The following is a 23079-nucleotide window of genomic DNA, read 5'->3' as shown; positions in this document are numbered from 1 at the left end:
TATTTATCATAGTGCCTAGGAGCCCCAGTCATGGGCCAGGACCCCATTGTGCTAGGCACTATATAAACACAGCAAAAGGACTGCCTCTGCCCCCAAAGAGCTTACAGAGACTGTAACCGGGTGGCTCACCCACCAAAGGGCTGTGGTTAGCCAACCCTGCTCACAGAATGAGTCACATCTGGAAAAGATCAGGGTGACTGCCCTGCAAAGAGCAGCAGGAGGCTGCAATGAAGAGGAATGGGGGAGTTCAGGGAATGGTAGACAGACTGTGAAAGGCTTCGGCAGGGAAGACTCTGACTAAGAGAGCTGTGACAGGAGTGAGTAGGAGGCGCCTGCTAGGGACCCTGACTTAGAGAAGGGTTTTGGACTGGAAGCCAGAACCAGGGAGCTGAGAGAGGCTGAGCTCCAGCCAGGTAAAACCCGGGAGTACAGGATCCAGCTCCCACTACAGACCCTGACTGAGAGAGGTGCTTGGGAGCCTGAAAGCCAGAGGGGTGAAGAAGGCTGAACTCCAGCCAGGTAAAGCCTGAGAGACTTTGTATTGGGATCTAGTCCTGGGGAGAAAGGCTGGGGACTCTCTACCTAAAGGGACAGACTGACTGAACTGGGGTTGGGGCCTGGAGGGCCAGTACATAAGGAGTCAATAAATGAGGCCCTGAGAAGGGGAGAAATTGGTAGCAGAGCACTTCAGAATGACCTCTGGCTATGCAGGGGTGCTCAGGAGGCAGCTGGCCCTGTTACAGAGTCACCAAACAATAGATGGATACAGACAGGTCAACAGGGGAGTACAGGGAAACGAGTCAATGTTGGTCAGCATAATAGGCAGTGGTCTCAGCACACCAGCAGCCTAAAGATTTTCATGTTTTTTATAGACTTCATGCCAGAGTGAAGTCTTAAAGAGGTTTTAGAGGGAGGATAATGAGTTAGTTCTGCAGATGTTTAGGGGGAGCTTTTCCCAGGTGTGAGGGGCAACAGGGCAGAAAACAAAGGTGCTTGTTTGAAAATGTAAAGAGTCGGCGAAAGCATCTGGCATCATGGGCTGATTGGAGGCAGGAGCTGACCTTTCAATAATGAATGAGAGACAATAGGTAGGGTGGGGATAGGTCATGGAGGCCTTGAATGTGGCACTCACAAGTGTACTGAAGGGGCAATCTGAACTGGCCACCAGAGGAGACAGACTGGATGACATCAGACTGTATAATGGATGACATTATTGGCTGGCGTTTCGAGTTTAGTAGCACTGAGCGGCTCTAATCAAGGCCCTGTTGCACTAGGCATTGTACAAACATAACACAAAGCATTTCAAAGTGCCTCACAAAGTGCCCATCTCCATAGTACAGATGGGGACACTGAAGCTGAAAGTAGCTAAATGATTTCTCCAGCAGGTCAGTGGAATGGGCTGGAGTAGAATCTACATTCCCTGCTCTTGCCATCCAATCACATTACCTTTTTCACTACCGTTGTGTTGGTTTGCTCCAGTGGCCCTTCTCCAAAATGTTCCCTACTCACTTCCTATTGTTGTGCTGTCAGCTGGTCTCTCGCTTATGTGTTGATCCAGTATTTGCTGTCCATCACTGTGCTATCGGTGCCTTAGGTTTATGATGAGACATTAAGGATTTTAATAAGAGAGATCAAACACCCTGCTACCTGCAGCTACTGCTGTATGTATGTAGCTTGTGCAGTGCTTTACCGATACTAAATATTATTAGGAGCTAGTCATCTTCAAAATCCCATCTCAGAAAAAAATGTATATAGTACTCTAGAAAAACTTGTGCAAGCTCTATATTTAACCAGCTCCAACAACTTGTAAGGCCAGATCAGAGCTCTTCTTGTCCTCCTGCTTGTTCATTTCTTTTACTTGCAGAAAGTAAACAAAATTCAATCTGCTGTGGAGGGTGTCCAGTGAGTAAAGTCCAGCTCATGTATATTCTCATTGGTTGCTGATGTTATAATGACTATGAGGGGACAGCAATAACGTTACTTTAAAAAGTACGTTCTGTACATGTTACTGGGATTTCAAATTCCATTCACATGCTGAAGAAGAACTATTCCTACTGCATAAAATTCCTTTTCAGCTGGGAGAGCAGAAGTACCCTTTCAAATGAGGTGAGCTGCACCAGCCCCTTGCTTCTCCTCTGTTTAAGCAGATGCTAAAGTTTTCACAGCAGTAATTGGCTGGGCTGTGCAAGGTGATCTCTATCTGTGTCATATAATTGGATTTTGCAAGTAGGCAAAATGACTCCCTTATTTAAATACAGAAACTTAAATAAAGAGTTATGGCTACACTTTAGATTAAATAGGCCTGAACCCATTAAATGTTATCTAACTTGAGTAAATAATTATTGGTTAGATCCTCTTCTATATTCTGGGCCTCTGGGCCTTGTATCAATAGTTATTGTTAAAAGAAAAGGAGTACTTGTGGCACCTTAGAGACTAACCAATTTATTTGAGCACAAGTACTCCTTTTCTTTTTGCGAATACAGACTAACATGGCTGTTACTCTGAAACCAATAGTTATTTTTGTAACCTGTCAGATATTTATACATTAATCCTGCCTCCTCTTTTGCAAGTGGGCAGTGACCATGGCACAGAGAGCGGGGAAGCCTGATTTGAAATGCAAGGCCCTAGAGTATCTGCTTTTTCTGACTCTACACAATGAGAGGGGAAGCGTAAGCTCCAAATCTGAACCTCAAAACAAAAGCCAGCTGACTCAATGGCCAATCCTAGGCATTGGTGTGAGTGAAGGGGGTGGTTTCTCTCCTTTGTGATAATAGGGACAATGAGGCTCTGATCTGAATTCTCTTCCTTGCCCAGCTTCTGTTAAATCTCTGCAGCAGCCTCCCATTAGCCAGTGGAGCATTGGCCTGTGCCATCCACATGCCAGGGCTAGGGGTGGTCAGGGCTGTACCATTGGAACTGGCAATGGAGCATTAACCCTTGGGATGCCCTAGCCCATGGTCAGATCTTTAAAAGGATAATAGTGGACATCTCCTCTGCTCCAGTGGCACAGATGTGCCGGGGAGGAGAACATTTGAAAAGTTTTAAAACTCTTAGGGAGGTTTGAGTTAAAAAACAAGTCTCTGTAATAGCAGTGCTCAGCTCTTTACAAATACTCACTGATTATGCCTCGGGTGACCAGATAGCAAGTGTGAAAAATCAAGGCACTTTTTGGGGGAGGCGGGCAGTGGGTATAGTTGCATATCTAAGACAAAGTCCCTAATACTGGGACCTCTGATCACCCTAAGGATACCCCACATTGCCCCGTGTGCGAGTTAAATCAATGCTGTTATCCCCATTTTGCAGCTGGGGAAATTTAAGCAAGTAAGTTGTTACTTACTCAGTTCCAAGGAGGAGATTGCTGTCACTGTCTGGATAGGAGCTTCGGAGCTTCTGGCTCTCAGTCCTCTGCTTGGAATTTAAATTCACATGTGAGAGTCTAAAAAGGACTGGGTCTTTAGATAAATAATAGGAACATCCCCAGTTACCGTTGCTAGAATTTTTTTTTAAACAATGTAAGAGTTAGAGACCCTCATGCTTCAAAGCATAAACCATCCACTAACTGCTTGGGATTGGAAATAAGCAGGTGCCCACAGGGGAAATTTACAAAATTGTCCATTGTGAGGCTTCTTGCACCTTACAGTGAAGAATCTTCGATTGGCTATTGTTAGAGCCAGATATCTCATATGGCGTGGCAATCAATATTTCTAGGAGCTCTGAAATCACAGGAAGGGTGTGAGAGAAAACTGAGGGAAATGGCCCAAAGGAGGTCTAATCTAACTTTCTCTCCATGTAACTTCTGATGTCTAATTTCCAAGGTGATTCCTCTATTTACATGGGCACAGAGCTAGGGTGGGGGCTTGACATGAGGGACAACCTCCTTTTATACAATTTGTTCTTAATGTTTCTTGTGTGGTACAACTATAAATATAATGTTAGCAAAAAGAACACGCTACAAAAGAGCAATGAAATTCTATATTAGAATTGAAAGTGAAAGAAGGCTGTGCTCTGTAATTTGTCTGACAGGCTGTTTTCAGGAAGTATCTGGTGAAACTGATCCCAGAGCTTGCTGTAATACATAAATTAGCCTTCTCATAAAAGCGTTATTGGATCTGGTGATTAACTGAGAGTGACTCATGGGCAGGGGTGAGGAAGTGGGTGAAAGATAACGTAATGCTAGCCTGACCTGCATCATCCATTAATTTAAATGGAATTCTGGTCATTTGCTTTCTTCCCAATGTTCTTGGTCCCTCTTCTCTCAGCCACATGTCCCCTAGTTTCTGGTTTTCCTCTCATTCTCGCAGGAAGCACATTGCCATCTAATGATCAAAGGAAGGAAGAATTTCAGGACAACCATATGGGCATGGGAGGAACCATGTTTGTTAACTGAGAGTATCGAATTGAATCCAGATTTAAAAACTAGTTTATTAGCACCAGCACTGAATGCAACTTGCCTGTAGAGATGCGCTCTCTGATCACACATCTTCTGTGTACTGTCCGGTCCGAATCTCAGACTCATAAAAGCCAGAACTGGTCAGCCCTGTTACATCATCCAGTTCCTCTCCCAAGGGCCAAAGAAGCAGCGTTCCAGTTATCAATTTTCTCATGTGTTCTCCAGGATTTAGAATGCTAAATTTAATAAAAAAAGGCAAAGATGCAGGTCAGAGCTTGTGTACACCACCTCTTCTCATTTCCATCTACCCCCTGGCTGTGGAATTCACCGAGCAAATTTTATGGCAGTATCAATGCTCTGTGAAGTACACACTATGGCCAGCGTACCTCTGCTGCTGCTTCCGGGGAAGGGGCAAAAGAGCTGGACAGAGCAGGCACGAAGCAAGGAGAAAATAAGGGGTGATGAGAAATGCAACTGCGAGATGGTGTGAATATGTCCTGCAACAGCTATTTCCTGCTTGTGCATTTTAGTTCAAAAAGGGAGATGCTGGAGTCGGAGTTAATTTGTCTGATATATGAAACGTGCAAGTTGGGGAAGATGTGCTATGCTGCGTAGGAGCAGAGGCAGAGGCTTGACGTGGATTAGTATGTCCAGTCGCCTGGCCATCCTACCTGCTCTGGTCTGTTGTGGGAGGGGAGGCAGCACGCTGTGGACTACTTGGCCCTTGTCTTATATCAGCTACTGCTGGAGAGGCAGGGAAGAGAGCAAGGGGGAGAGAAGGGAGACACAGGTGAGACAAAGGGAGAGTAGGCAAGAAGCAGAAACGGGCCGGGGGCTTAACCCCTTATTGTCATTCATGCACCATTCCCCTACCACAGCCATAGCACCCTGCCCTGCTCCCAGCACCCAAATACGCCCCCCACTCCTCTGACCAGCTCCTTCCAGCCCCTGCCTCCCATATCAGCTCCCCTCACCTACCGACACCCCAGCCCCTTCCCCACAGCCCTTCCCCCCCAGCACCCCGACCCCTTCCCCACAGCCCTTCCCCCCACACTTACAACACTCCCCCGTTCCTCACAGCCCTTCCCCCACACCCACCACCACCCCGACCCACTCCCCACAGCCCTTCCCCCCCGGCACCACGACCCCTTCCGCCTATCCCTTCCCCCCCGGCACTCCGACCCCTTCCCCATAGCCCTTCCCCCCACCGGCACCCCGACCTCTTCCCCCTATCCCTTCCCCCTACACTTACAACACTCCCCCGTTCCTCACAGCCTTTCCCCCTCCCCCACCGGCATCCCAACCCCTTCCCCACAGCCCTTCCCCCCCGGCACCCCGACCCCTTCCCCACAGCCCTTCCCCCCACACCTACAACACTCCCCCGTTCCTCACAGCCCTTCCCCCTCCCCCACCGGCATCCCAACCCCTTCCCCACAGCCCTTCCCCCCTGGCACCCCGACCCCTTCCCCACAGCCCTTCCCCCCACACCTACAACACTCCTCCGTTCCTCACAGCCCTTCCCCTTCCCCCACCGGCATCCCAACCCCTTCCCCACAGCCCTTCCCCCCCCGCACCACGACCCCTTCCCCCTATCCCTTCCCCCCCTGGCACCCCGACCTCTTCCCCACAGCCCTTCCTCCCACCGGCACCCCGACCTCTTCCCCCTATCCCTTCCCCCCACACTTACAACACTCCCCCGTTCCTCACAGCCTTTCCCCCTCCCCCACCGGCATCCCAACCCCTTCCCCACAGCCCTTCCCCCCCGGCACCCCGACCCCTTCCCCACAGCCCTTCCCCCCTGGCACCCCGACCCCTTCCCCACAGCCCTTCCCCCCACACCTACAACACTCCCCCGTTCCTCACAGCCCTTCCCCCTCCCCCACCGGCATCCCAACCCCTTCCCCACAGCCCTTCCCCCCTGGCACCCCGACCCCTTCCCCACAGCCCTTCCCCCCACACCTACAACACTCCTCCGTTCCTCACAGCCCTTCCCCCGCACCCACCGGCATCCCAACCCCTTCCCCACAGCCCTTCCCCCCGGCACCCCGACCCCTTCCCCACAGCCCTTCCCCCCGAACCTACAACACTCCCCCGTTCCTCACAGCCCTTCCCCCGCACCCACCGGCATCCCAACCCCTTCCCCACAGCCCTTCCCCCCGGCACCCCGACCCCTTCCCCACAGCCCTTCCCCCCACACCTACAACACTCCCCCGTTCCTCACAGCCCTTCCCCCGCACCCACCAGCACCCCGACCCCTTCCCCACAGCCCTTCCCCCCCCGGCACCACGACCCCTTCCCCACAGCCCCTCCCCCCTGGCACCCCGACCCATTCCCCACAGCCCTTCCCCCACACCCACAACACCCCCCCCCCGTTCCCCACAGCCCTCCCCTTCCCCCCTCCCGCTCTGCCAGCTGCGCGCAGCCCCCTCCCCACTGAAACGCGCCATGCAGCACCCTGGCCAGCTCCGCCCGCATCTCTCCCGCCCCCTCCCCTCCCCCCCCGCCAGCCCACAGTGAAGATGGCGGCGGCTGCCGCCTGCGCCGGGCGGGCGCTACCACTGCGGGGCGGCGGGAGGGGAGCGGGAGGGCGGAGCGGACCATCGGGGCAGCCGGGAGCCATGTTGGGGCTGCGGGAGGAGGCGATGCCGCCGCCGCGGAGCAGCCCGGCCCGCGCAGGAGCCAGCCGCCGCCTGTAGATGGTGGCGGGGCGGCGGGGGGCAGAGCCAGAGGCGGAGCGGAGCCGAGGGAGCGCTAGGGCCGGGCGCCCGGGGGCGGGGAGGGGGCCGGGGGGGACATGGCTGAGCCGCTGTCGCCGCTGCTGGGACCGAGCCGCCGGGGGCGGCTACTGCTGCTGCTTCTCCTTCTCCCTTTGTTCCCCCTCGGCCGGGGGGAGCGGGGAGCCGAGGGCCCCGGGGGCTGCGCCCGGCGCGGGGAGCGGGGACCCGGGGAGAGCCGGGAGCAGGAGGGGCCGAGCAGGGGGCTGGCGTGCGCGGGGGGCCGCTGGCGGGGCTTAGTCCTCCTGGGTGGGATGCACGGAGCCGGCTCGGCCGCCGGGGGCTCGGCCGTGGGCAGGGGGTGTCGCTGCGGCTGCCCCCTCCCGCGGGCGGGGGGTCGGAGGGGAGCCCTGCCCGGGAAGCCGCGGCGGGGCAGGGGGGGCCCCCGAGCTGGCTCGGGGCCCCCGCTGTGGGGCACGAAGAGGACTCCGCTCCCGGCAGCTGCCCAGGGGGAGCGGACCGGCGGCTCCCCCTGCTTGTGGATTATAAACGCCCCGGCGCTGGCCCCGGAGCCGCCGGGCCTGGCCCGGGAGGGCGCTGGGCAGCCCCGCACCCAGAGCCCCGGCGGCTGGGCAGCAGCGCCGAGCCACGGCCGCAGGACTAGCGGGAAAGGCTGCACCGAGCCGCCGTGGCACCAAGGCAGGGAGCCGGCCGAGCAGCCAGGGAGCGGGGCGGGTCCGGAGAGCCCAGGCACCTTCGTCTCCCTCGGGACCGACTGCAGCGGGGCCCGGAGCCCCGGGGAGGAGGCGAGCGGACAGCAGCGGGGCCGGGACAATGGGGCTGGCTCCCTGGACAGTGCGGGCGGCCAGAGGGACAGAGCCTGCTGCGGCTGTGCGAGCCAGAGCCCCCTGCGCCCTGCCACAGGGGCCCCGAGCTCCCCCGGGGGCTGGCTGAGCGCGGCGGGCGCAGGGCACTCCCTGCACGGCGAGCGGCTGTGTGTAATGCAAGTGGCAAGGCACCAGCCCAGTCCCGGCGCGTACAACTGCAGGGATCCCTGGCAGCTGGAAATCTGGGAGTCCCTGGCCCCGGGGGCGAGGCTCCGGCACCCGGAGAGGTACCCGCCGGCCTCGGAGAGCCGCTCCTGGTTTGCAAAGATGCAGCTGAGGCCGCCACCTTGCCGCCGCAGCCGCTCGCACCTCAGTGAGTGGCTGACCCTAGTGACCTGTCTTCAGCGGTGTGCAGGGAGACAGCCGCCCGGCCGGCGCGCAGGCGAGCGCTGGGGAGCCAGCCCGGACCATAGTGTGCGGTTGGAGAAGGATACGGAAGGGCAGGCGCAGGCCGGTGAGTTGGAAGAGGCCGTTTCAGCACCACCTGCACCCGGGACAGCTCCCAGAGCGACCCGAGGACTCGATCCAGTCCGCGCTCCGCCCACGCCGCACAGAAAGCAGGATCCCTGTCTGTTTTTTCACCTGTTTGATTCCACCAAAGGCTGTTTACAAACTCTTTGCTTTGCGGTGGACTTTGGGAGCCCGTCAGCCCTGGAGCTCTTTGGTCACCTGCCAGTAAAGCCTAGTCCAACTATGCAGCTTGATCTAACACATTATCCGCCTGTCAAGCAAAGGAGGAGGCGAGAGAGTGCATTCCTACCGTTATTAAGGACTAGCAGGGCAGCCAACCGCCACCCCCACTTCCCTCAGTATAATTACCAGGTTCAGGTGGCTGAAAACCAGCCTCCAGGGACTCCTGTGATAACTATGGCAGCACAAGACCCCGATTCAGGGGAGGCTGGGAAGCTAGTCTACTCCATGGATGCCCTGATGAACAGCAGGTCCATGGAGCTGTTTAGCATTGACCCCAAGAATGGTCTCATCACCACCACCAAAGCTTTGGATAGAGAGACTATGGACCTGCACTATTTCCGGGTCACTGCTGTGGATCATGGCGTCCCCCGTCTTTCTGCTACCACCATGATTGCTGTAACTGTTGCTGACCGAAATGATCATGATCCTGTTTTTGAGCAGAGTGAGTACAGAGAGACTATTAGGGAAAATGTAGAAGAAGGCTACCCTATCTTACAGCTGAGGGCCACGGATGTGGACTCCCCACACAATGCAAACATCAGGTATCGATTTGTGAATGAGCAAGCAGCCCACTCTGTCTTTGAGATAGATCCCAGGTCAGGTCTGATCACCACCAGCGGGCAAGTGGACAGAGAGAAAATGGAGAAATATTCTTTGGTGGTGGAGGCAAACGACCAGGGTAAGGAGCCTGGGCCCAGATCTGCCACAGTTAAAGTCTATATCACAGTTCTGGATGAGAATGACAATTCCCCTCAGTTCAGTGAAAAACGCTACATCGTCCAGGTGAGAGAGGATATAAGACCCCATACAGAAATCTTGCGCGTTACTGCCACTGACGTGGACAAAGACAATAATGCGTTAGTCCATTATAACATCATCAGTGGGAACAGCAGAGGCCAGTTCTCTATTGACAGTGTGACTGGGGAGATACGGGTGGTGGTACCTTTGGATTTTGAAGTTGAACGTGAATATGCCCTGAGGATACGTGCTCAGGATGCAGGGCGCCCTCCTTTGTCTAACAACACTGGCATGGCCAGCATCCAAGTAGTGGACATTAACGATCATGCCCCAATCTTTGTCAGCACCCCCTTTCAAATCTCTGTCCTGGAAAATGCCCCCCTTGGCCATTCAGTGATCCACATCCAGGCAGTGGATGCAGATTACGGGGAGAACTCTCGTCTGGAATATAAACTAACTGGGGTCTCAGCTGACACCCCTTTTGTGGTGAACAGCGCCACTGGGTGGATCACAGTGAGTGGCCCCTTGGACCGTGAGTCAGTGGAGCACTATTTCTTTGGGGTAGAGGCTCGGGACCATGGCTCTCCATCCTTATCTGCCTCCGCTAGTGTCACCATCACTGTCATGGATGTGAATGACAATCGACCTGAATTCACCCAAAAGGAGTATTTCATCCGGCTAAATGAGGATGCTGCTGTGGGGACCAGTGTTCTCAGTGTCACGGCAATCGACAGGGATGTGAACAGTGCCATAAGCTACCAGATAACTGGGGGGAACACCCGGAACCGCTTTTCTATCAGTACTCAGGGAGGAGTGGGGCTGATCACTCTCTCTCTACCCTTGGACTACAAGCAAGAGAGGCGTTATGTGCTAACAGTGACTGCTTCTGACCGGACACTGCATGACAACTGTCACATTCATATCAACATCACTGATGCCAACACCCATCGGCCTGTGTTCCAGAGTGCCCACTATTCAGTGAGTGTCAATGAGGACCGTCCTGTGGGCAGCACTGTGGTGGTCATCAGTGCCACCGATGATGATGTGGGGGAAAATGCCAGGATCACTTATTACCTAGAGGACAATATTCCTCAGTTTCGTATTGATGCGGACTCTGGTGCCATCACATTGCAGGCGGAGCTGGACTATGAAGACCAGGTCACCTACACCTTGGCCATCACTGCCAAAGATAATGGGATCCCTCAGAAAGCGGACACCACCTATGTAGAAATCATGGTGAATGATGTAAATGACAACGCCCCTCAGTTTGTCAGTGCTCACTATCAAGGCATTATATCGGAGGATGCCCCTCCATTCACCAGCGTGCTCCAGATCTCTGCCACCGACCGCGATGCCCACACCAATGGGCGGGTACAATACACCTTCCAGAATGGGGAGGATGGGGATGGGGATTTTACCATAGAGCCCACCTCTGGGATTATCCGTACTGTCCGCAGGCTGGACCGAGAGAGTATCCCAGTCTATGAGCTGACTGCCTATGCTGTGGACAGGGGGGTCCCCGCGCAAAGAACCCCAGTCAACATTCAAGTCACTGTTCAAGATGTGAATGACAATGCCCCTGTTTTCCCAGCTGAAGAGTTTGAGGTTTTGGTGAAGGAGAACAGCATTGTGGGCTCTGTGGTGGCCCAGATCACAGCCATTGACCCAGATGAGGGACCTAATGCCCAGATCATGTATCAGATTGTGGAAGGCAACATCCCTGAGATCTTCCAAATGGACATATTTTCTGGGGAGCTCACTGCCTTGATTGACCTGGATTATGAGACAAAGCCCGAATATGTAATTGTGGTCCAGGCAACGTCTGCCCCCCTGGTCAGCAGAGCCACAGTCCACATCAAACTCATTGACCAGAATGACAATAGCCCTGTCCTCAGGAACTTCCAGATCCTCTTCAACAACTACATTTCCAACAGGTCCAACACCTTCCCTTCGGGGGTCATAGGGAAGATCCCGGCTTATGACCCAGATGTGTCCGACAGGCTCTTCTACACTTTTGAACGGGGCAATGAGCTGCACTTGTTGATTGTAAATCAGTCAAGTGGTGAGCTGAGGCTGAGCCGTAAGCTGGACAACAATCGTCCCCTGGTGGCCTCCATGCTGGTGACGGTCACAGGTAAGATATTTAAACTCTTTGGATGACTGTGATAATGTAAACATTTCCTAGAGATGTTCAGGTGGTTCCAGGCTGGAGACTCCAACATGTATCTTGTGGTGCTGAGTTTTCAGCATTTGGGCCATTATTTTACTTAAAATCTGAAAAAATAAAATAAAATAAATGTGGGTATGATAGTATCCATACTACTGGAGCATCTTGAAAAGCGTTTGAAATGTTAGGATGACAATGCTGTATAACAGCAAAGTGTTGCTATTTAGCTCGAAGATCAGTTCGTTATAGCTTTAAGCATGAGGTGCTCTCTCTAGTAAATGCTGGTATTTTTGATACACTGCATAGGATGCTGGCTTGGGAAGCACACTGCTTTTCCTGGTGGCTGAACAGACTGCTCCTGCTGGTTCCTAGAGGCTGCTGACCCAGGGGCTGAATGTGCCATCTCTGTTTTGCTTTGAGCCCCTCCTAAGTCAGAGAGTGAGCCATTCCCATCCTTCAGGGCCTGAGCATGCTCTTGCCACTGTGCTCTCAGCCTTTGCTGATTCAGGGAGTGAGGGACCAAGCTTGGGTCTCAAACTCAGCCCCTTAAAAAATCTTTTTCAAATGTTTGCTGTTACCATTCCCCTTTTTGTCTTCAACTCCCTTTTTGTTCTCCCCACCCTTCCAAAAATAGTTCATGTTTCAAAATTCTGGTTTGGGAATATTAATACTACAAATACTTAGGGCTACATTTCAAAAGCAGCTTCTACAATTTTGAATTCATTTTTTGGAGTCCAAGTTACTGCTTGCACAGAAATTGGGTGTAAAAGATCGCAGGCACAGTTTTAGAAGAGAGGTTTACAATGTATCCCCTAAATTGTCAGTGTAGGCCCTTGTGTGATGTGTATCCCCTATATTAATGTATGTATCCATACTCACTTCCCCTGTGACATAGTGAGTTACTGTTATCCCCACTTTACAGATGTGGATCAGAGGCACAGATGGATTAAGTGACTTGCCCGAGGTCACACAGGAAACTGATGGCAGAACCAAATTTGAATGTAGATCTTGTGAGTCCCAGTCCTTTGCCTTTACCACAAGACCATCCTTCCTGCCTTGTAGAGGCTGTTTCTTGAAATACCAAATAACCTACGTGTGACTTGTAGAAGGAGGTGGGGGAGGTGTCCATTTGGAGGGTATCAGTGACACAGGCTAAGTTATGTAGCTGTGTCTAGGGAGGCTTACATTATTCATGACTTTCCACAGATCCTCACCTTCCATCTAACCCTTCCTCCTCCTTCCCTCACCCTACCAGCTCATTTAGTGAGTGAGCTTGGAAAATAAGGCCCTTGTTCCTTTCAAAAGATGGAGTATGGGCTTTAAATGGTGATATGTTCAGTCCAGGCCAGCGTACTCAGCTCCAGCGCCTCACTAGATTGAGGTTCTTTAGGGGTTAATTGTAACTGCAGGGCAGGGTAATATCATATTCAGACACACACATGCACAGACTGATTACTAGAGATGGGGGGAGCCATGCTGACCTTTCTTGCTTCTGCCAGAGTATGTTTATGCAGGCTCTGCCTCCTAACACACTTAACCCTGCACAAAGGCAGGGGGAAATCACATTTCAAGGCCTTGCACTAAACTACCTTAGAACAACAAGGCTCTTGAAATTACCATGTAATTATTTTCCAGTGGAAGTGAGGCTAGAAAAAGCTAAGCTCACAGTGGCAAGAAGGATAAGAAAGAAAGCCCAGTCTTGCAGGAGGGGAGCAGAATGGAAAATGTGCCTTTTGTTGGTTTCAGTGGGCACTAGGGGTGTTTAGGTTTGGATCCTGCTTGTAAGAATATCACCTTCCTGGCATTTTTTATTATTCTGTTATTTACTGAGCACCATCCATGCACTTTATAAACATATAGTGATGGAAGGCCCAAAGCTCACAGTCAGAATCAACACAAAATTATAGTGACATCTAAAGAAAGGGCTAGGGGCATTTTGCAGATTAAAATGAACTTAAATTAAAATTTGATTACACTGTTAATTTCTATACAGTGCAGTCTTAAAGCTGCTGTACCAAAATGAACTTCCTTCTGTAACCCAAGTGCATTCATTTCTGAAGATCCACAGCAATAAAAGCACATTGGTAAGATACCCAGAGCTATTATCATATAACAGACCAAGAACGTTCCCAGTGTGAGAGAAGCTTTCATTGCTCTGCGTGGGTTTTTGGTCTCTTTCGTAAAATGCTAGAGGGCTACAGACTGGAAGGAAGGCTCGAATGTAGCACTACACTAAAGAATAGATTACCACTACACTGAATATATGAATATATGAAACAGAATATACCAAGTGCCTGTTCAGTCTCCATCTCTGTTTGGCTGCCAGCTGTATTTGTTATCTACTAGGATCGTGTCATTGGTAGGGTTAATATGGTGTGAGGAGGAAGGGAAGACTGTGATAGTACTAAAACAATATTATTCCACAGGGACTGAAATAACAAAACCACTGATAGGCAGCAAAAACAATAGACTTTGGCTCAGAGGCATAAAGTGTTTGAGTTGAAGTGGCAGGTCTCAAAGGGAAACGTACAGGAGTTTCCTGAGGGTGATTGGATGGATCCCCCTATAATGCCTCTGAAAGAACCAGTGTCAGACCTACACTCTGTCCAAAGAAGGCTGGATGCAGCTCCCAATGGAGCCAATTATCATTAGTGTCCTCTGTGCATAAAACCCACTTTGGGGTTATTGCATCTTCATTTTAAGCATCTGCCACTGTTGAGCCAGGATACTGGATTAGATGAGCCATTGGTCTGACCTGGTATGGCAAGTCCTATGGCAGGCATCACTGCGTGAGCCTTTTCCTCAGAAGTGACAAGATCAAACCCACCATGCACAATAGCTAACTAGTTCATGGCAGCTAGCATTTTGCATGAAACTTTGTCTCATCAGTGCTTGAAATCTTTCACAGTGGGTATCAATGCACAAAACCTTCCACATCCTGGCAGGTGGTGAGAGTGCATGCCCAACTCAAACCAAAATGGGTTGCACTTTGGAGTCCGACTGTAGCAGTTGTTGCCCCTCCCAGACAGCTCTGGTGACTAGTCTTTACCAAGTGGCCAGGAGCCCGAGAACTTGCATCTGTCATCCGTGCCTCTGTTACTCCAGACTGCACAATTGTAATATGCTCTATTTAGGGCTACCTCTGAAGTCCACCCTGAAATGCCGGCTGGTTCAGTATGCAGGGCCTGGGTGGCTCACAGTGAGTACATAACATTGTTCATTCACATCTCTGAATTAGACTCCTGTTTGCTTCTCGGTGCCATTCAAGGTGGTGGTGATGCTCTTTAAAGCTCGGAAAGGTCTGGGAACCAGTTATCTAAGGTGCCTCTTACCTTATACTTCACCATGGCATTTAAGATCAAATGGGGTGCATTTGTTGTCAGGTCCTTAGTTTAAACACTGAGTCAAATCCCTCTATTGAAGTCAATGAAATTACCATAGGGCTGAATTTGTCCTCCATTGTTTGTTGCCAAGTTTTTCTCTGGAGAGGCCCTGCTTTTGGAACTTGCTCCCCTTGCAGGTCCATTATTAGTAACCTTTAGGGCATGGCGCAACACACACTTATTTAGGTTAGGTGTTAAGTAACAGTTTGGCGGTGTCCTTGGATGTTATGTTTTAATCTCCATATTTAAAGCTGCCAAGGCAAGAGGCCCTGTAATTAATTTAGTGATAATACACTCTGCAAGTTAAATTTGACCAGATTCACAAGATCTCACAATTCCCCCAAATTATATATATCATGAACTTGAAAGAGCTGCTGATGCCTCCTGGAAAACAGAGAGGAACATTTACCTCAGAAACAATTCTCTCTTAGTTTCTCTTTCCTTTCATGCCTTACTCCTAAAGACATTTTCATAAAAAACACCAAGATCTTTCCAACACAGGCATCTCTCTTGCTCCTTATTCCCAAATGTGAATGTTGTGAATCTTTATTTGTGATGGCATCATCATCTCTTAGGCAACTGATTGTGAGGCTACAAACAGGATTATGACATGAGATGGGGAAAGAAACATCAGAGGCTGCTGAGCTCCTAAAAGACAAAGGTCCCAGAGGACATACAGAAAAGCTGGTGTTCAGGGAGAATTGTTTCTGAATAAAATGTTTTCTATGAGGCATTGATTCTTCTGTATCTTTGGTTTATGGGGCCTGGTGATTGAAGTGTTAGGAAAAACAACAGTAAGATTGTATATTCTGCATCCCTCGCTGTTTCTGCTTGGCGTGGCATTGGACACCAGAAAAAGAGACATTAAGCTATCATTGGGGGAAAGGGACTACTGAGACATTCAGGCTTGAGTATTAACCATAAACTGGGATATCCTGAATTGAACTTGTTCCCTGTACTTTGGAGCTGGGCTCCAAGTGTGCAGCACTAGTCTCTGATGGCTGCTTCGTCAGGCAGCATTTGTCATGAGCAGATGTAATTGTGTCATAATGTAGCATCTAGTGATGTTCACTCTGGGGTGAGAGGTTTGAATGTGATTGGTGGTTGACTTTCTGCTAGGTCCGTTGGCTTTCACTTACCCAGTATCTTTAACAGTATAGTGCCTACAGCTTCCACCATGGATGGACCCAAACCTACTGTTATGGAGGTGTTCTCTGGCAGAGTGGGACACAAAGCCTCTGCACAGCTCTCACACACTAATACTCTCTGCTCCAGGGTGCTGAATGACACAGCAAAGTGTGTATATGTTGGGGGGGAGAAACCGAGGGAGCCCCAAGGCTTTGAGAAAAGAAGAGGCCCCAGTGTGACTGAAGAGGAGATAAAGATGCTAGGCTGCTTTAGCAAGTCTGGCCATGCTGCTCTACTCCTTTCTTCCCTCTCCTCTTCAGAGGGTGTTTTACAGAATGTGACTGCAATTTTATCTTCCGTTCTCAGGCCATTAACTCAAGAGCAGCCTCTGAGACCTCACAGCCTCTCTTCACTTGCAAAGTTAGCCTGGGATGGTCCATCATAATGCAGCACTGAGTACTTCATGGACTGAAACAAGGCCAGGCTGGTAAATGAATGGAGAAGAACCCTCCCTGACCCCCCTCAAATGAGATCTAATCATCTCAACCTGTCTGAAAGGAGAAAGAGCGGTGTAGGTGTGGGACAGGGATAGGAAGTGGTGCAGCTTGGAAGAAGAATGGGAAGTGAGGAGCTGACAGCTGTTTCCTCTCAGGCCATATAGATGGGTATCTCCTCTGGGAATAGGTGGGTAGAGTGGGTGGCTGAGCAGCTTTCCAGCTGTATAGCTGGCTCTCCCTTGGGTAAGTGAGAGAGACAAGATGGGTGAGGTAGTATCTTTTATTGGACCAACTTCTGTTGGTGAGAGAGACAAGTGTTCAAGCTACACGGAGCTCCTCTTGGAAAGCTTGTCTCTTTCACCGACAGAAGTTGGTCCAATGAAAAATATTACCTCACCCCGCTTCGTCTCTCTAATATCCTGGGACCAACCCATCTACAACAAAACTGCAAACACCTGGGACATTCAGGCATGCAGGCCTATCCAGGGCCCCTGTTCTCTCAGGATAGTTGGGTTTATCCTGAGGGGGTGGAGCACTTTGCTCTGCTCCCTCAGTCTCTACAGCTCTATACCTCTCCAGCTTTGTACGTGGTTATTGTAAACCTCAATTCAATGCAAAAGTAGCAATCCCTCCTCCCTGCTGCTGAACCTGGGTGTGCCCTGAGGCTGGAATCTCTCTTTCCTGCCTCTCCTCCCTACCTTCCCTGTGGGCAAGTTTCCAGGACACACCTCTTTGTAGGACAAGAATAGTCACCAATATCTGGCTCTCCATCCATTCCCCAGGGCCGGAGTTAATCAGAATGGCTGAGGAGTCTGTGATTAAATGGTTCCCAGGGGTGTTAGTGCCTCCAGTCAGCTTTGGGGTTTCTTTGTTTTTTTGGAGGGTCATTCCCTGAGCCATCTGCGTCCCCTTAATGTGGCAGGGACAGGGAGGCCAGGGAAAGGCCTGAGCTCCATTACAGACAGCACTGTCAAGTGGGATGCATTGTGTCGTGCAGACAGTGAATACTGAACAGCCCACATGGGGTCACTTGGACTAGCCCCCCCGCCCCCCTTGTGTAAAGCAGGGGCTGGGTGGTATGTTACAATGAACAGATCTTCAGGCTGGTGCAAGCCGAGAATGCATTGTCAAGGCCTGGTGGAGTCTCTATCACAGCTTTGTGCTTCAGAAGCACCATCTATGGTCTGGATTCTGGTATCACTTGTTGTCAGACGTGAAATGAGTTTGCCAGTCTCAGTGTCATCCCTGGTCTGCTGCACTAATATGGCACAAGGCCATTCTGTGAGGACAGGGGGAAATAGGGGATCCTCCAGAAATCTGGTCTCAGGCACATTCCATTTGTGGGGAAGTGCCCCTCGGAATGACCATCCCAGCACTTGGGTGAGAAGGGCTGATTCTACACAGTCCAAACTGTCACATTACTGGGATCCCCTTTCATTGAGTCTGAGTTCCCCTCAGAAGACATCAGGGCTGCTTTTTCATCTCCCAGGTCTCCAGAGACGAGGGAAGTCCTGAGATGAGTCCAACGCTGTCTGCCCCACTAGCTCAGTTATCATTTCTGTAGCACGGGACACATGCAGGGCACTTCACACCGGGTCAGATATGCTAAGCAGAAACATAGGAGCAGCTGCTGGGCAGCCGCTGCACCACGTGGGGAATTCCCTGTTTCATCACAGCTTCTGGGACCCACTGGGTCGATCAATCTGAGGTGTTGACAGTCCTGCTGTCTAATGCTGGATAGACGCATCATCCCTTTCTCCCCAGGCACACATCAGCCACTGGGAGAGCCACTGGGAGAGAGCTCACTGCTCCCTGAGCACATGAGCATTATTTAAGAGGCAGTGAAGGCTTGAGGGGGGTGCAGAGATCTGTGGGCATCAGGTGTAGAGTGATGGAAGGGGGCCCAAGCAGCATACTTGGGGGGGTGGGCAGAAGCCCCTTGTTTCTCCCTCCTTAGGCTCTTTCTGCCTGGGAGTGCTGATGCAGCTACAGTGACTTTTGTTGCCTCTCCCTTCCCATGTCTCTCTGCCTCCTACTCACCATAGCCTGAAGGCAGCAGTTCAGGGCTCAAATACAGGGCAGTGGGGATGAGGGGCATATCCCAAGTCTAGCCAGCAGCATCTGAATGGGGATGGAGAGCTTGTTTCCTTCATCCAAAGGCTTCTCTAGACAGGTGCTAATTGTGCTTCCCAGCCTCAGGGCAGACGAGGCCAAAGCCAAGACACCCAGCCCCCTGCCTCCAGTCCAGCATGTCACCTTCTCACTGCTCAGAGGTTCTGCTGCCAGTCATTCTCTTGTCTGACCCAGAACTCAGACCCACGTCAGCTAAGCTCTAACAGCCATAAATCAGGTACACGCCCCCTGCCTATTGATTGGCACTGAACACCATGTGCGCATAGTGAAGGGTGCTCCTCTGTCTATGGGTGGGAGCCAACTGGGATGGAACCAACCAAACACACACATTGTATTTGCAATTACTGGAAAAGAAAATGGACAAGGAAAGAGGAGGCAAGGGGCCTGCAGTGCACAGTCTCAAATCCCCTCCCTTCCTCCAGACAGTGGGCTGCAATGCAAGGTCCTAACAACCTCCCTCTCACATGGACAAAGAGGCTGCCATGCTGGGACCCCAGCCCCTCCTGATTCTGACAAGGGTACTACAGGGGATTTCAAAATCAGTGCTAGAGCAACAACCTCCCTGAAAAGCTGATTGACGAAGCTGAGCAGAAAGGGCCAAAGGGCTGCTGTTTATTTGGAGACCTTCATATCTAGGGCTTGTAAAAAATCCCATTTAACATTTCCTCTCTGCCTGGCACCATGCATCCCCACGTGCCTGTGACAGAGTGCTAGGAGCCTAGAACCCAGGGTATGGCTACACTGCAAAATAACCCTGTGGCAGCAAGTCTTGGAGTCCAGGTCAACTGACTTGGGCTTGTGCTACAGGGCTAAAAGCAGCAGTGTAGACATTCCCACTCAGGCTGGAACCCAGACTCTGAGACCCTCGCCAGGTTCCAGAGCCAAGGCTCCAGCATGAGCATGAATGCCTACCCTGCTAGACCATGAGCCCTAGGAGCCTGAGTTAGTTGCCCTGGGTTCTGAGACTCACGGCTGCACGGTGTTTTTTTCCAGCATAGATGTCCCCTAAGCCAACGTACTAGCTACTTCCCTCAGGGAATGGATTTAATTGGGGAGGCTGGGTGCTCAATGACTTAATTAGGCAGCAGGCTGATGAGCTAATGAGAGCAATCAGCCTGTCAGCTGGGAACAGTTAAAGCACAGGAAGGATGGGTAAGGGAATGCAGCAGGGTATGATCTTGCCCTCCCTCTCCCCAGGGTGGACTGAGAGGACATGTACTTCTAATTGTATGTTGTTGCACAGGGTTCTACTGGTGGAGGGGACCTAATGAAAAGCACTGGGGTCTATAAACTCAAAAGCATGCAGCCTGTTTGTGGTGGTCCAAAGGGCAGAGAAGGCAGCCTGCTAGAGTGCCTCACCACCTCACTACCCTAAGTACCCCTGAAATGGCACGACCACCACCTTTGGGGTGGGGAGGAAGCAGTCAACATCCAGCACCTGCAGGGAAGAGGAATGGGGCAAATTTCAGTTCTTCTGAAAGTTCCCAGGGATCTGTCTTGTCCGTACAGGACGAACGGGAGCTCAGCTTTTAGGGTCTGGTATGAAAAGACTCACTCACTGTAGAGTGGGTGGTGCTCAGTTTACCCCAAAGGAGAGGAAGAGCTGGCATTTGGGTGTTTCACAGCCCTTGACCATTCCTCTAACTTCTGAGGTCTAGATTTCCAAGCTAGACTGATGGTCCTGTGGACTGAAGGCCTCTCTCCTACAGAGCAAAACAGCGGTGGGGGAGGCTTCCCACCCACCACCTTCTGCCAACAGAGAGACGCCCTGTAACGATCAAAGCAGAGTTTATGCTCCAAGGCCTAGCCAGTCTTTGATTTCTCTGACAGATGTGGCCTTTGTGACTCAGAAACCTGTCCACCAGTCCCCAAATCCATTTCACCCAGGGGCCACCAAACAGCCATCCAATTCTGACAACTTCTTGTCACCGCATTCTTGTCTGGGATTCCAAGTCCACCCAACAAGCAGGAGGAGAGCACACATTCAGGACACCCAAATGGAGGGGCTCTTGGTTAGATCACGTTGCCTCTCTCCCTGAGACCTAAGCAGGTAAAAAGCATCCTATTGGTAGTGGTTGGAGCCCGAGTTGTATTCTGGCCTACGCCAGCCTGTGTTAACCTCTATTCATACTGGGCAGGTGGCGATGGTTCCCTCCATTATCCCCACCGCCACATCCCCTGCGTCAGATGGAGTCAGCAGTGGGGGCTTCAAAAGGAGAACTCAGGGGAGATTTTCTGCCTCAATTCCACATGAAATGTAACGAGTTGGATTTGAAATGAAAAGCAAGCCCCCAAGCCATGCACCAGGAGATTAGCTCCTAGGTGATTGCTATGGTGCTTCTCCCCCCACCATCCCATTACCCCCTCTCTTTCTCAGCCCTGTTTGAATCTTATCTCCGGAGCTCCAGTGCTGACGTCTGTGGGGGAGGCTTCCACCAGAATTTTCAGGGTTGCAGAAAAGCAGTCACCTTTGAGAGCGAGAGAAAAGGGAGAAATTTCAATCTTTAAATCCTCCCAAGCGCTGAACTTCAAACGGGGCTGAGGAAATTAAAGAGCTGGCGTCTTGACGCAGCAGCCCTGGAGAGAGCGAAACAATACAGCCAAGTTGCACAGGCAGCTCAGAGGCAGAGTGGGCCTGGTGGGGGCTGGAGAAGTGTTGCAGTGAAATGGGGAGCTTGGTACTTAGATACGTTGGCCCTTCATCTCCTGAGACCGAGCTTCCAGTTAGAGCTCAGGAGGGTTTGCAGCTCCCAGTGCTGCCGACAAACCTACAACCTCAACCTCCGATGTGGCCATTTGTGACAGATTGTGCTGGGCTCCGTGATTTGGAGCCTTTAACAGGGATTGGCCTGAGTCCCCCAAACTCATTTCACTTGTGAGATCTGACTGCAGCTGTCTAGTGGCGTGTCAGCCCTCTTGCGCATCCCAGCAACAATGCCCATTGGTTGTATGTAATGCATGGAAGCCCAGGTTATGTCAGTGCTGCAGGAGATAGCAAATGCAATTATCTCCCATTCGCCAGGCCTGGCAGCACAGACACAGAGCAAGGTGCTGACAATATCTTCCTGCTGCGCTGTCCCTAGGATACAATGGCTCTGTCTGCACCAAGAACTGCCCGTGACCCTGGCTCTCCCTTTCACAAGGCCATGACATGAACAATGTGGGGGAGACCAGAAGGCCTTTTGGGTCCCCCCCAAACCTTCCACTGAGAACACAATGATGCTTCGCTGAGCAGGAGCGTTTGGAGGGTGGAAAAGAGATTATTAATGTGAGTTAAAAAGCTCTGTGCACTTACACTAGTAATTAAGGCAGCTCCCCCCTTGGAAATGGTAGAAGCCATTCTGACTGTTGCATGCGGGCCGCATCTCGCCTTTGGTGTGGTGTCCTGCAAATGGAGCAGTTACACTGGCTGAGGATCCAGAGGTGCTTTGTTATAGCCGAGAGGAGCAGGCAGCATGGGTTATAGATAGGCAGAGTAGCTGCGAACTCATCTTTCAGTTTTCAGCTGCAGGAAAAAATATGAAAGGTGTATAAATTAAAGCACAAAGAGGGCGGAGATGTATGGGCCAGAGTGTAATGACTTGGCTTCTTATTCTCCGGAAGCTCTTTTGCTGGAGAGAACCATTCCATCACAATCACTTTGTCCTGGGACTGCTGCTATCACAGGCCCTACTATTGTGCATGGGATACAGAAGAGGGAAAGGCTAGGAAGGAGCCCTCAGGGAAAAGGTAGAGCTCCCCTCTCCTCCAGGCCCTGCCACAGCTCTAGGGGTAGTGACACAGCAGGAAGCTGTGTGCAGAGAAACTGAGTCCTGTGTCTCTAGCAGGTTGGCTGTGCAGGAGAAAGTCCCTGCATCTCAGCTGTGTGATTGTGTGTGGTGAGGGGAGCTGAGGTTGTTGGGCTGGGCCACAATCCTTTTGGGGCACAATCTAATGATGCTGCAAACAGCAGCATCCCCTGGGAATCGGGAGTATCCGGGAAAAAGCAGGGTGGGTGGCTGCACCAGTCTGGGGAACAGGCTGCTGTGAGTTCAGCTTGAATGCATCAGTGCATTGTAGAAGACAGGGCCGTGAGGCCTGGCAGAATTGGGTTGATGGGCAGGTCTAGGAGGCTGCTGTTTGTGTGAGCTCAGGCAGATCATCGTGCCAGCAACACTGAAACCTCCAAGGAGAGTCACTGATGCATAGTCTATGTCTTCTTAGCACAGCTGGGGGATTGATAAGGATGTCATTGCTTGGGGGGGGAGGGGGGGCATTCCAGCAAGACCACCCAGAGCCCTCCCAGAGCCCTGAGTCCGTTTGCATCAGTTCTGGGATGGTTCTGTGTCCCCCTCTATCGGGCTCTAGCA

The 23079-nt window shown here is 51.6% G+C and overlaps 1 protein-coding gene across 1 annotated transcript in view; it reads left to right on the top strand.

The window, feature by feature from the left end:
- Positions 1-7418: 7418 nt before the first annotated feature.
- Positions 7419-23079, top strand: part of CELSR3 (cadherin EGF LAG seven-pass G-type receptor 3) — a 112039-nt gene continuing 96378 nt past the window's right edge. Inside the window, 1 exon segment of the mRNA XM_077821482.1 lies at positions 7419-11556. Within this exon segment, the coding sequence (XP_077677608.1) occupies positions 7419-11556 (4138 nt within the window).

Source organism: Eretmochelys imbricata, chromosome 7 (genome assembly GCF_965152235.1).
Source record: "Eretmochelys imbricata isolate rEreImb1 chromosome 7, rEreImb1.hap1, whole genome shotgun sequence".
Taxonomy (NCBI): domain Eukaryota; kingdom Metazoa; phylum Chordata; order Testudines; family Cheloniidae; genus Eretmochelys; species Eretmochelys imbricata.
Note: the sequence above shows the minus strand (reverse complement) of the source record. Positions and strands in the feature narration are given on the sequence as shown.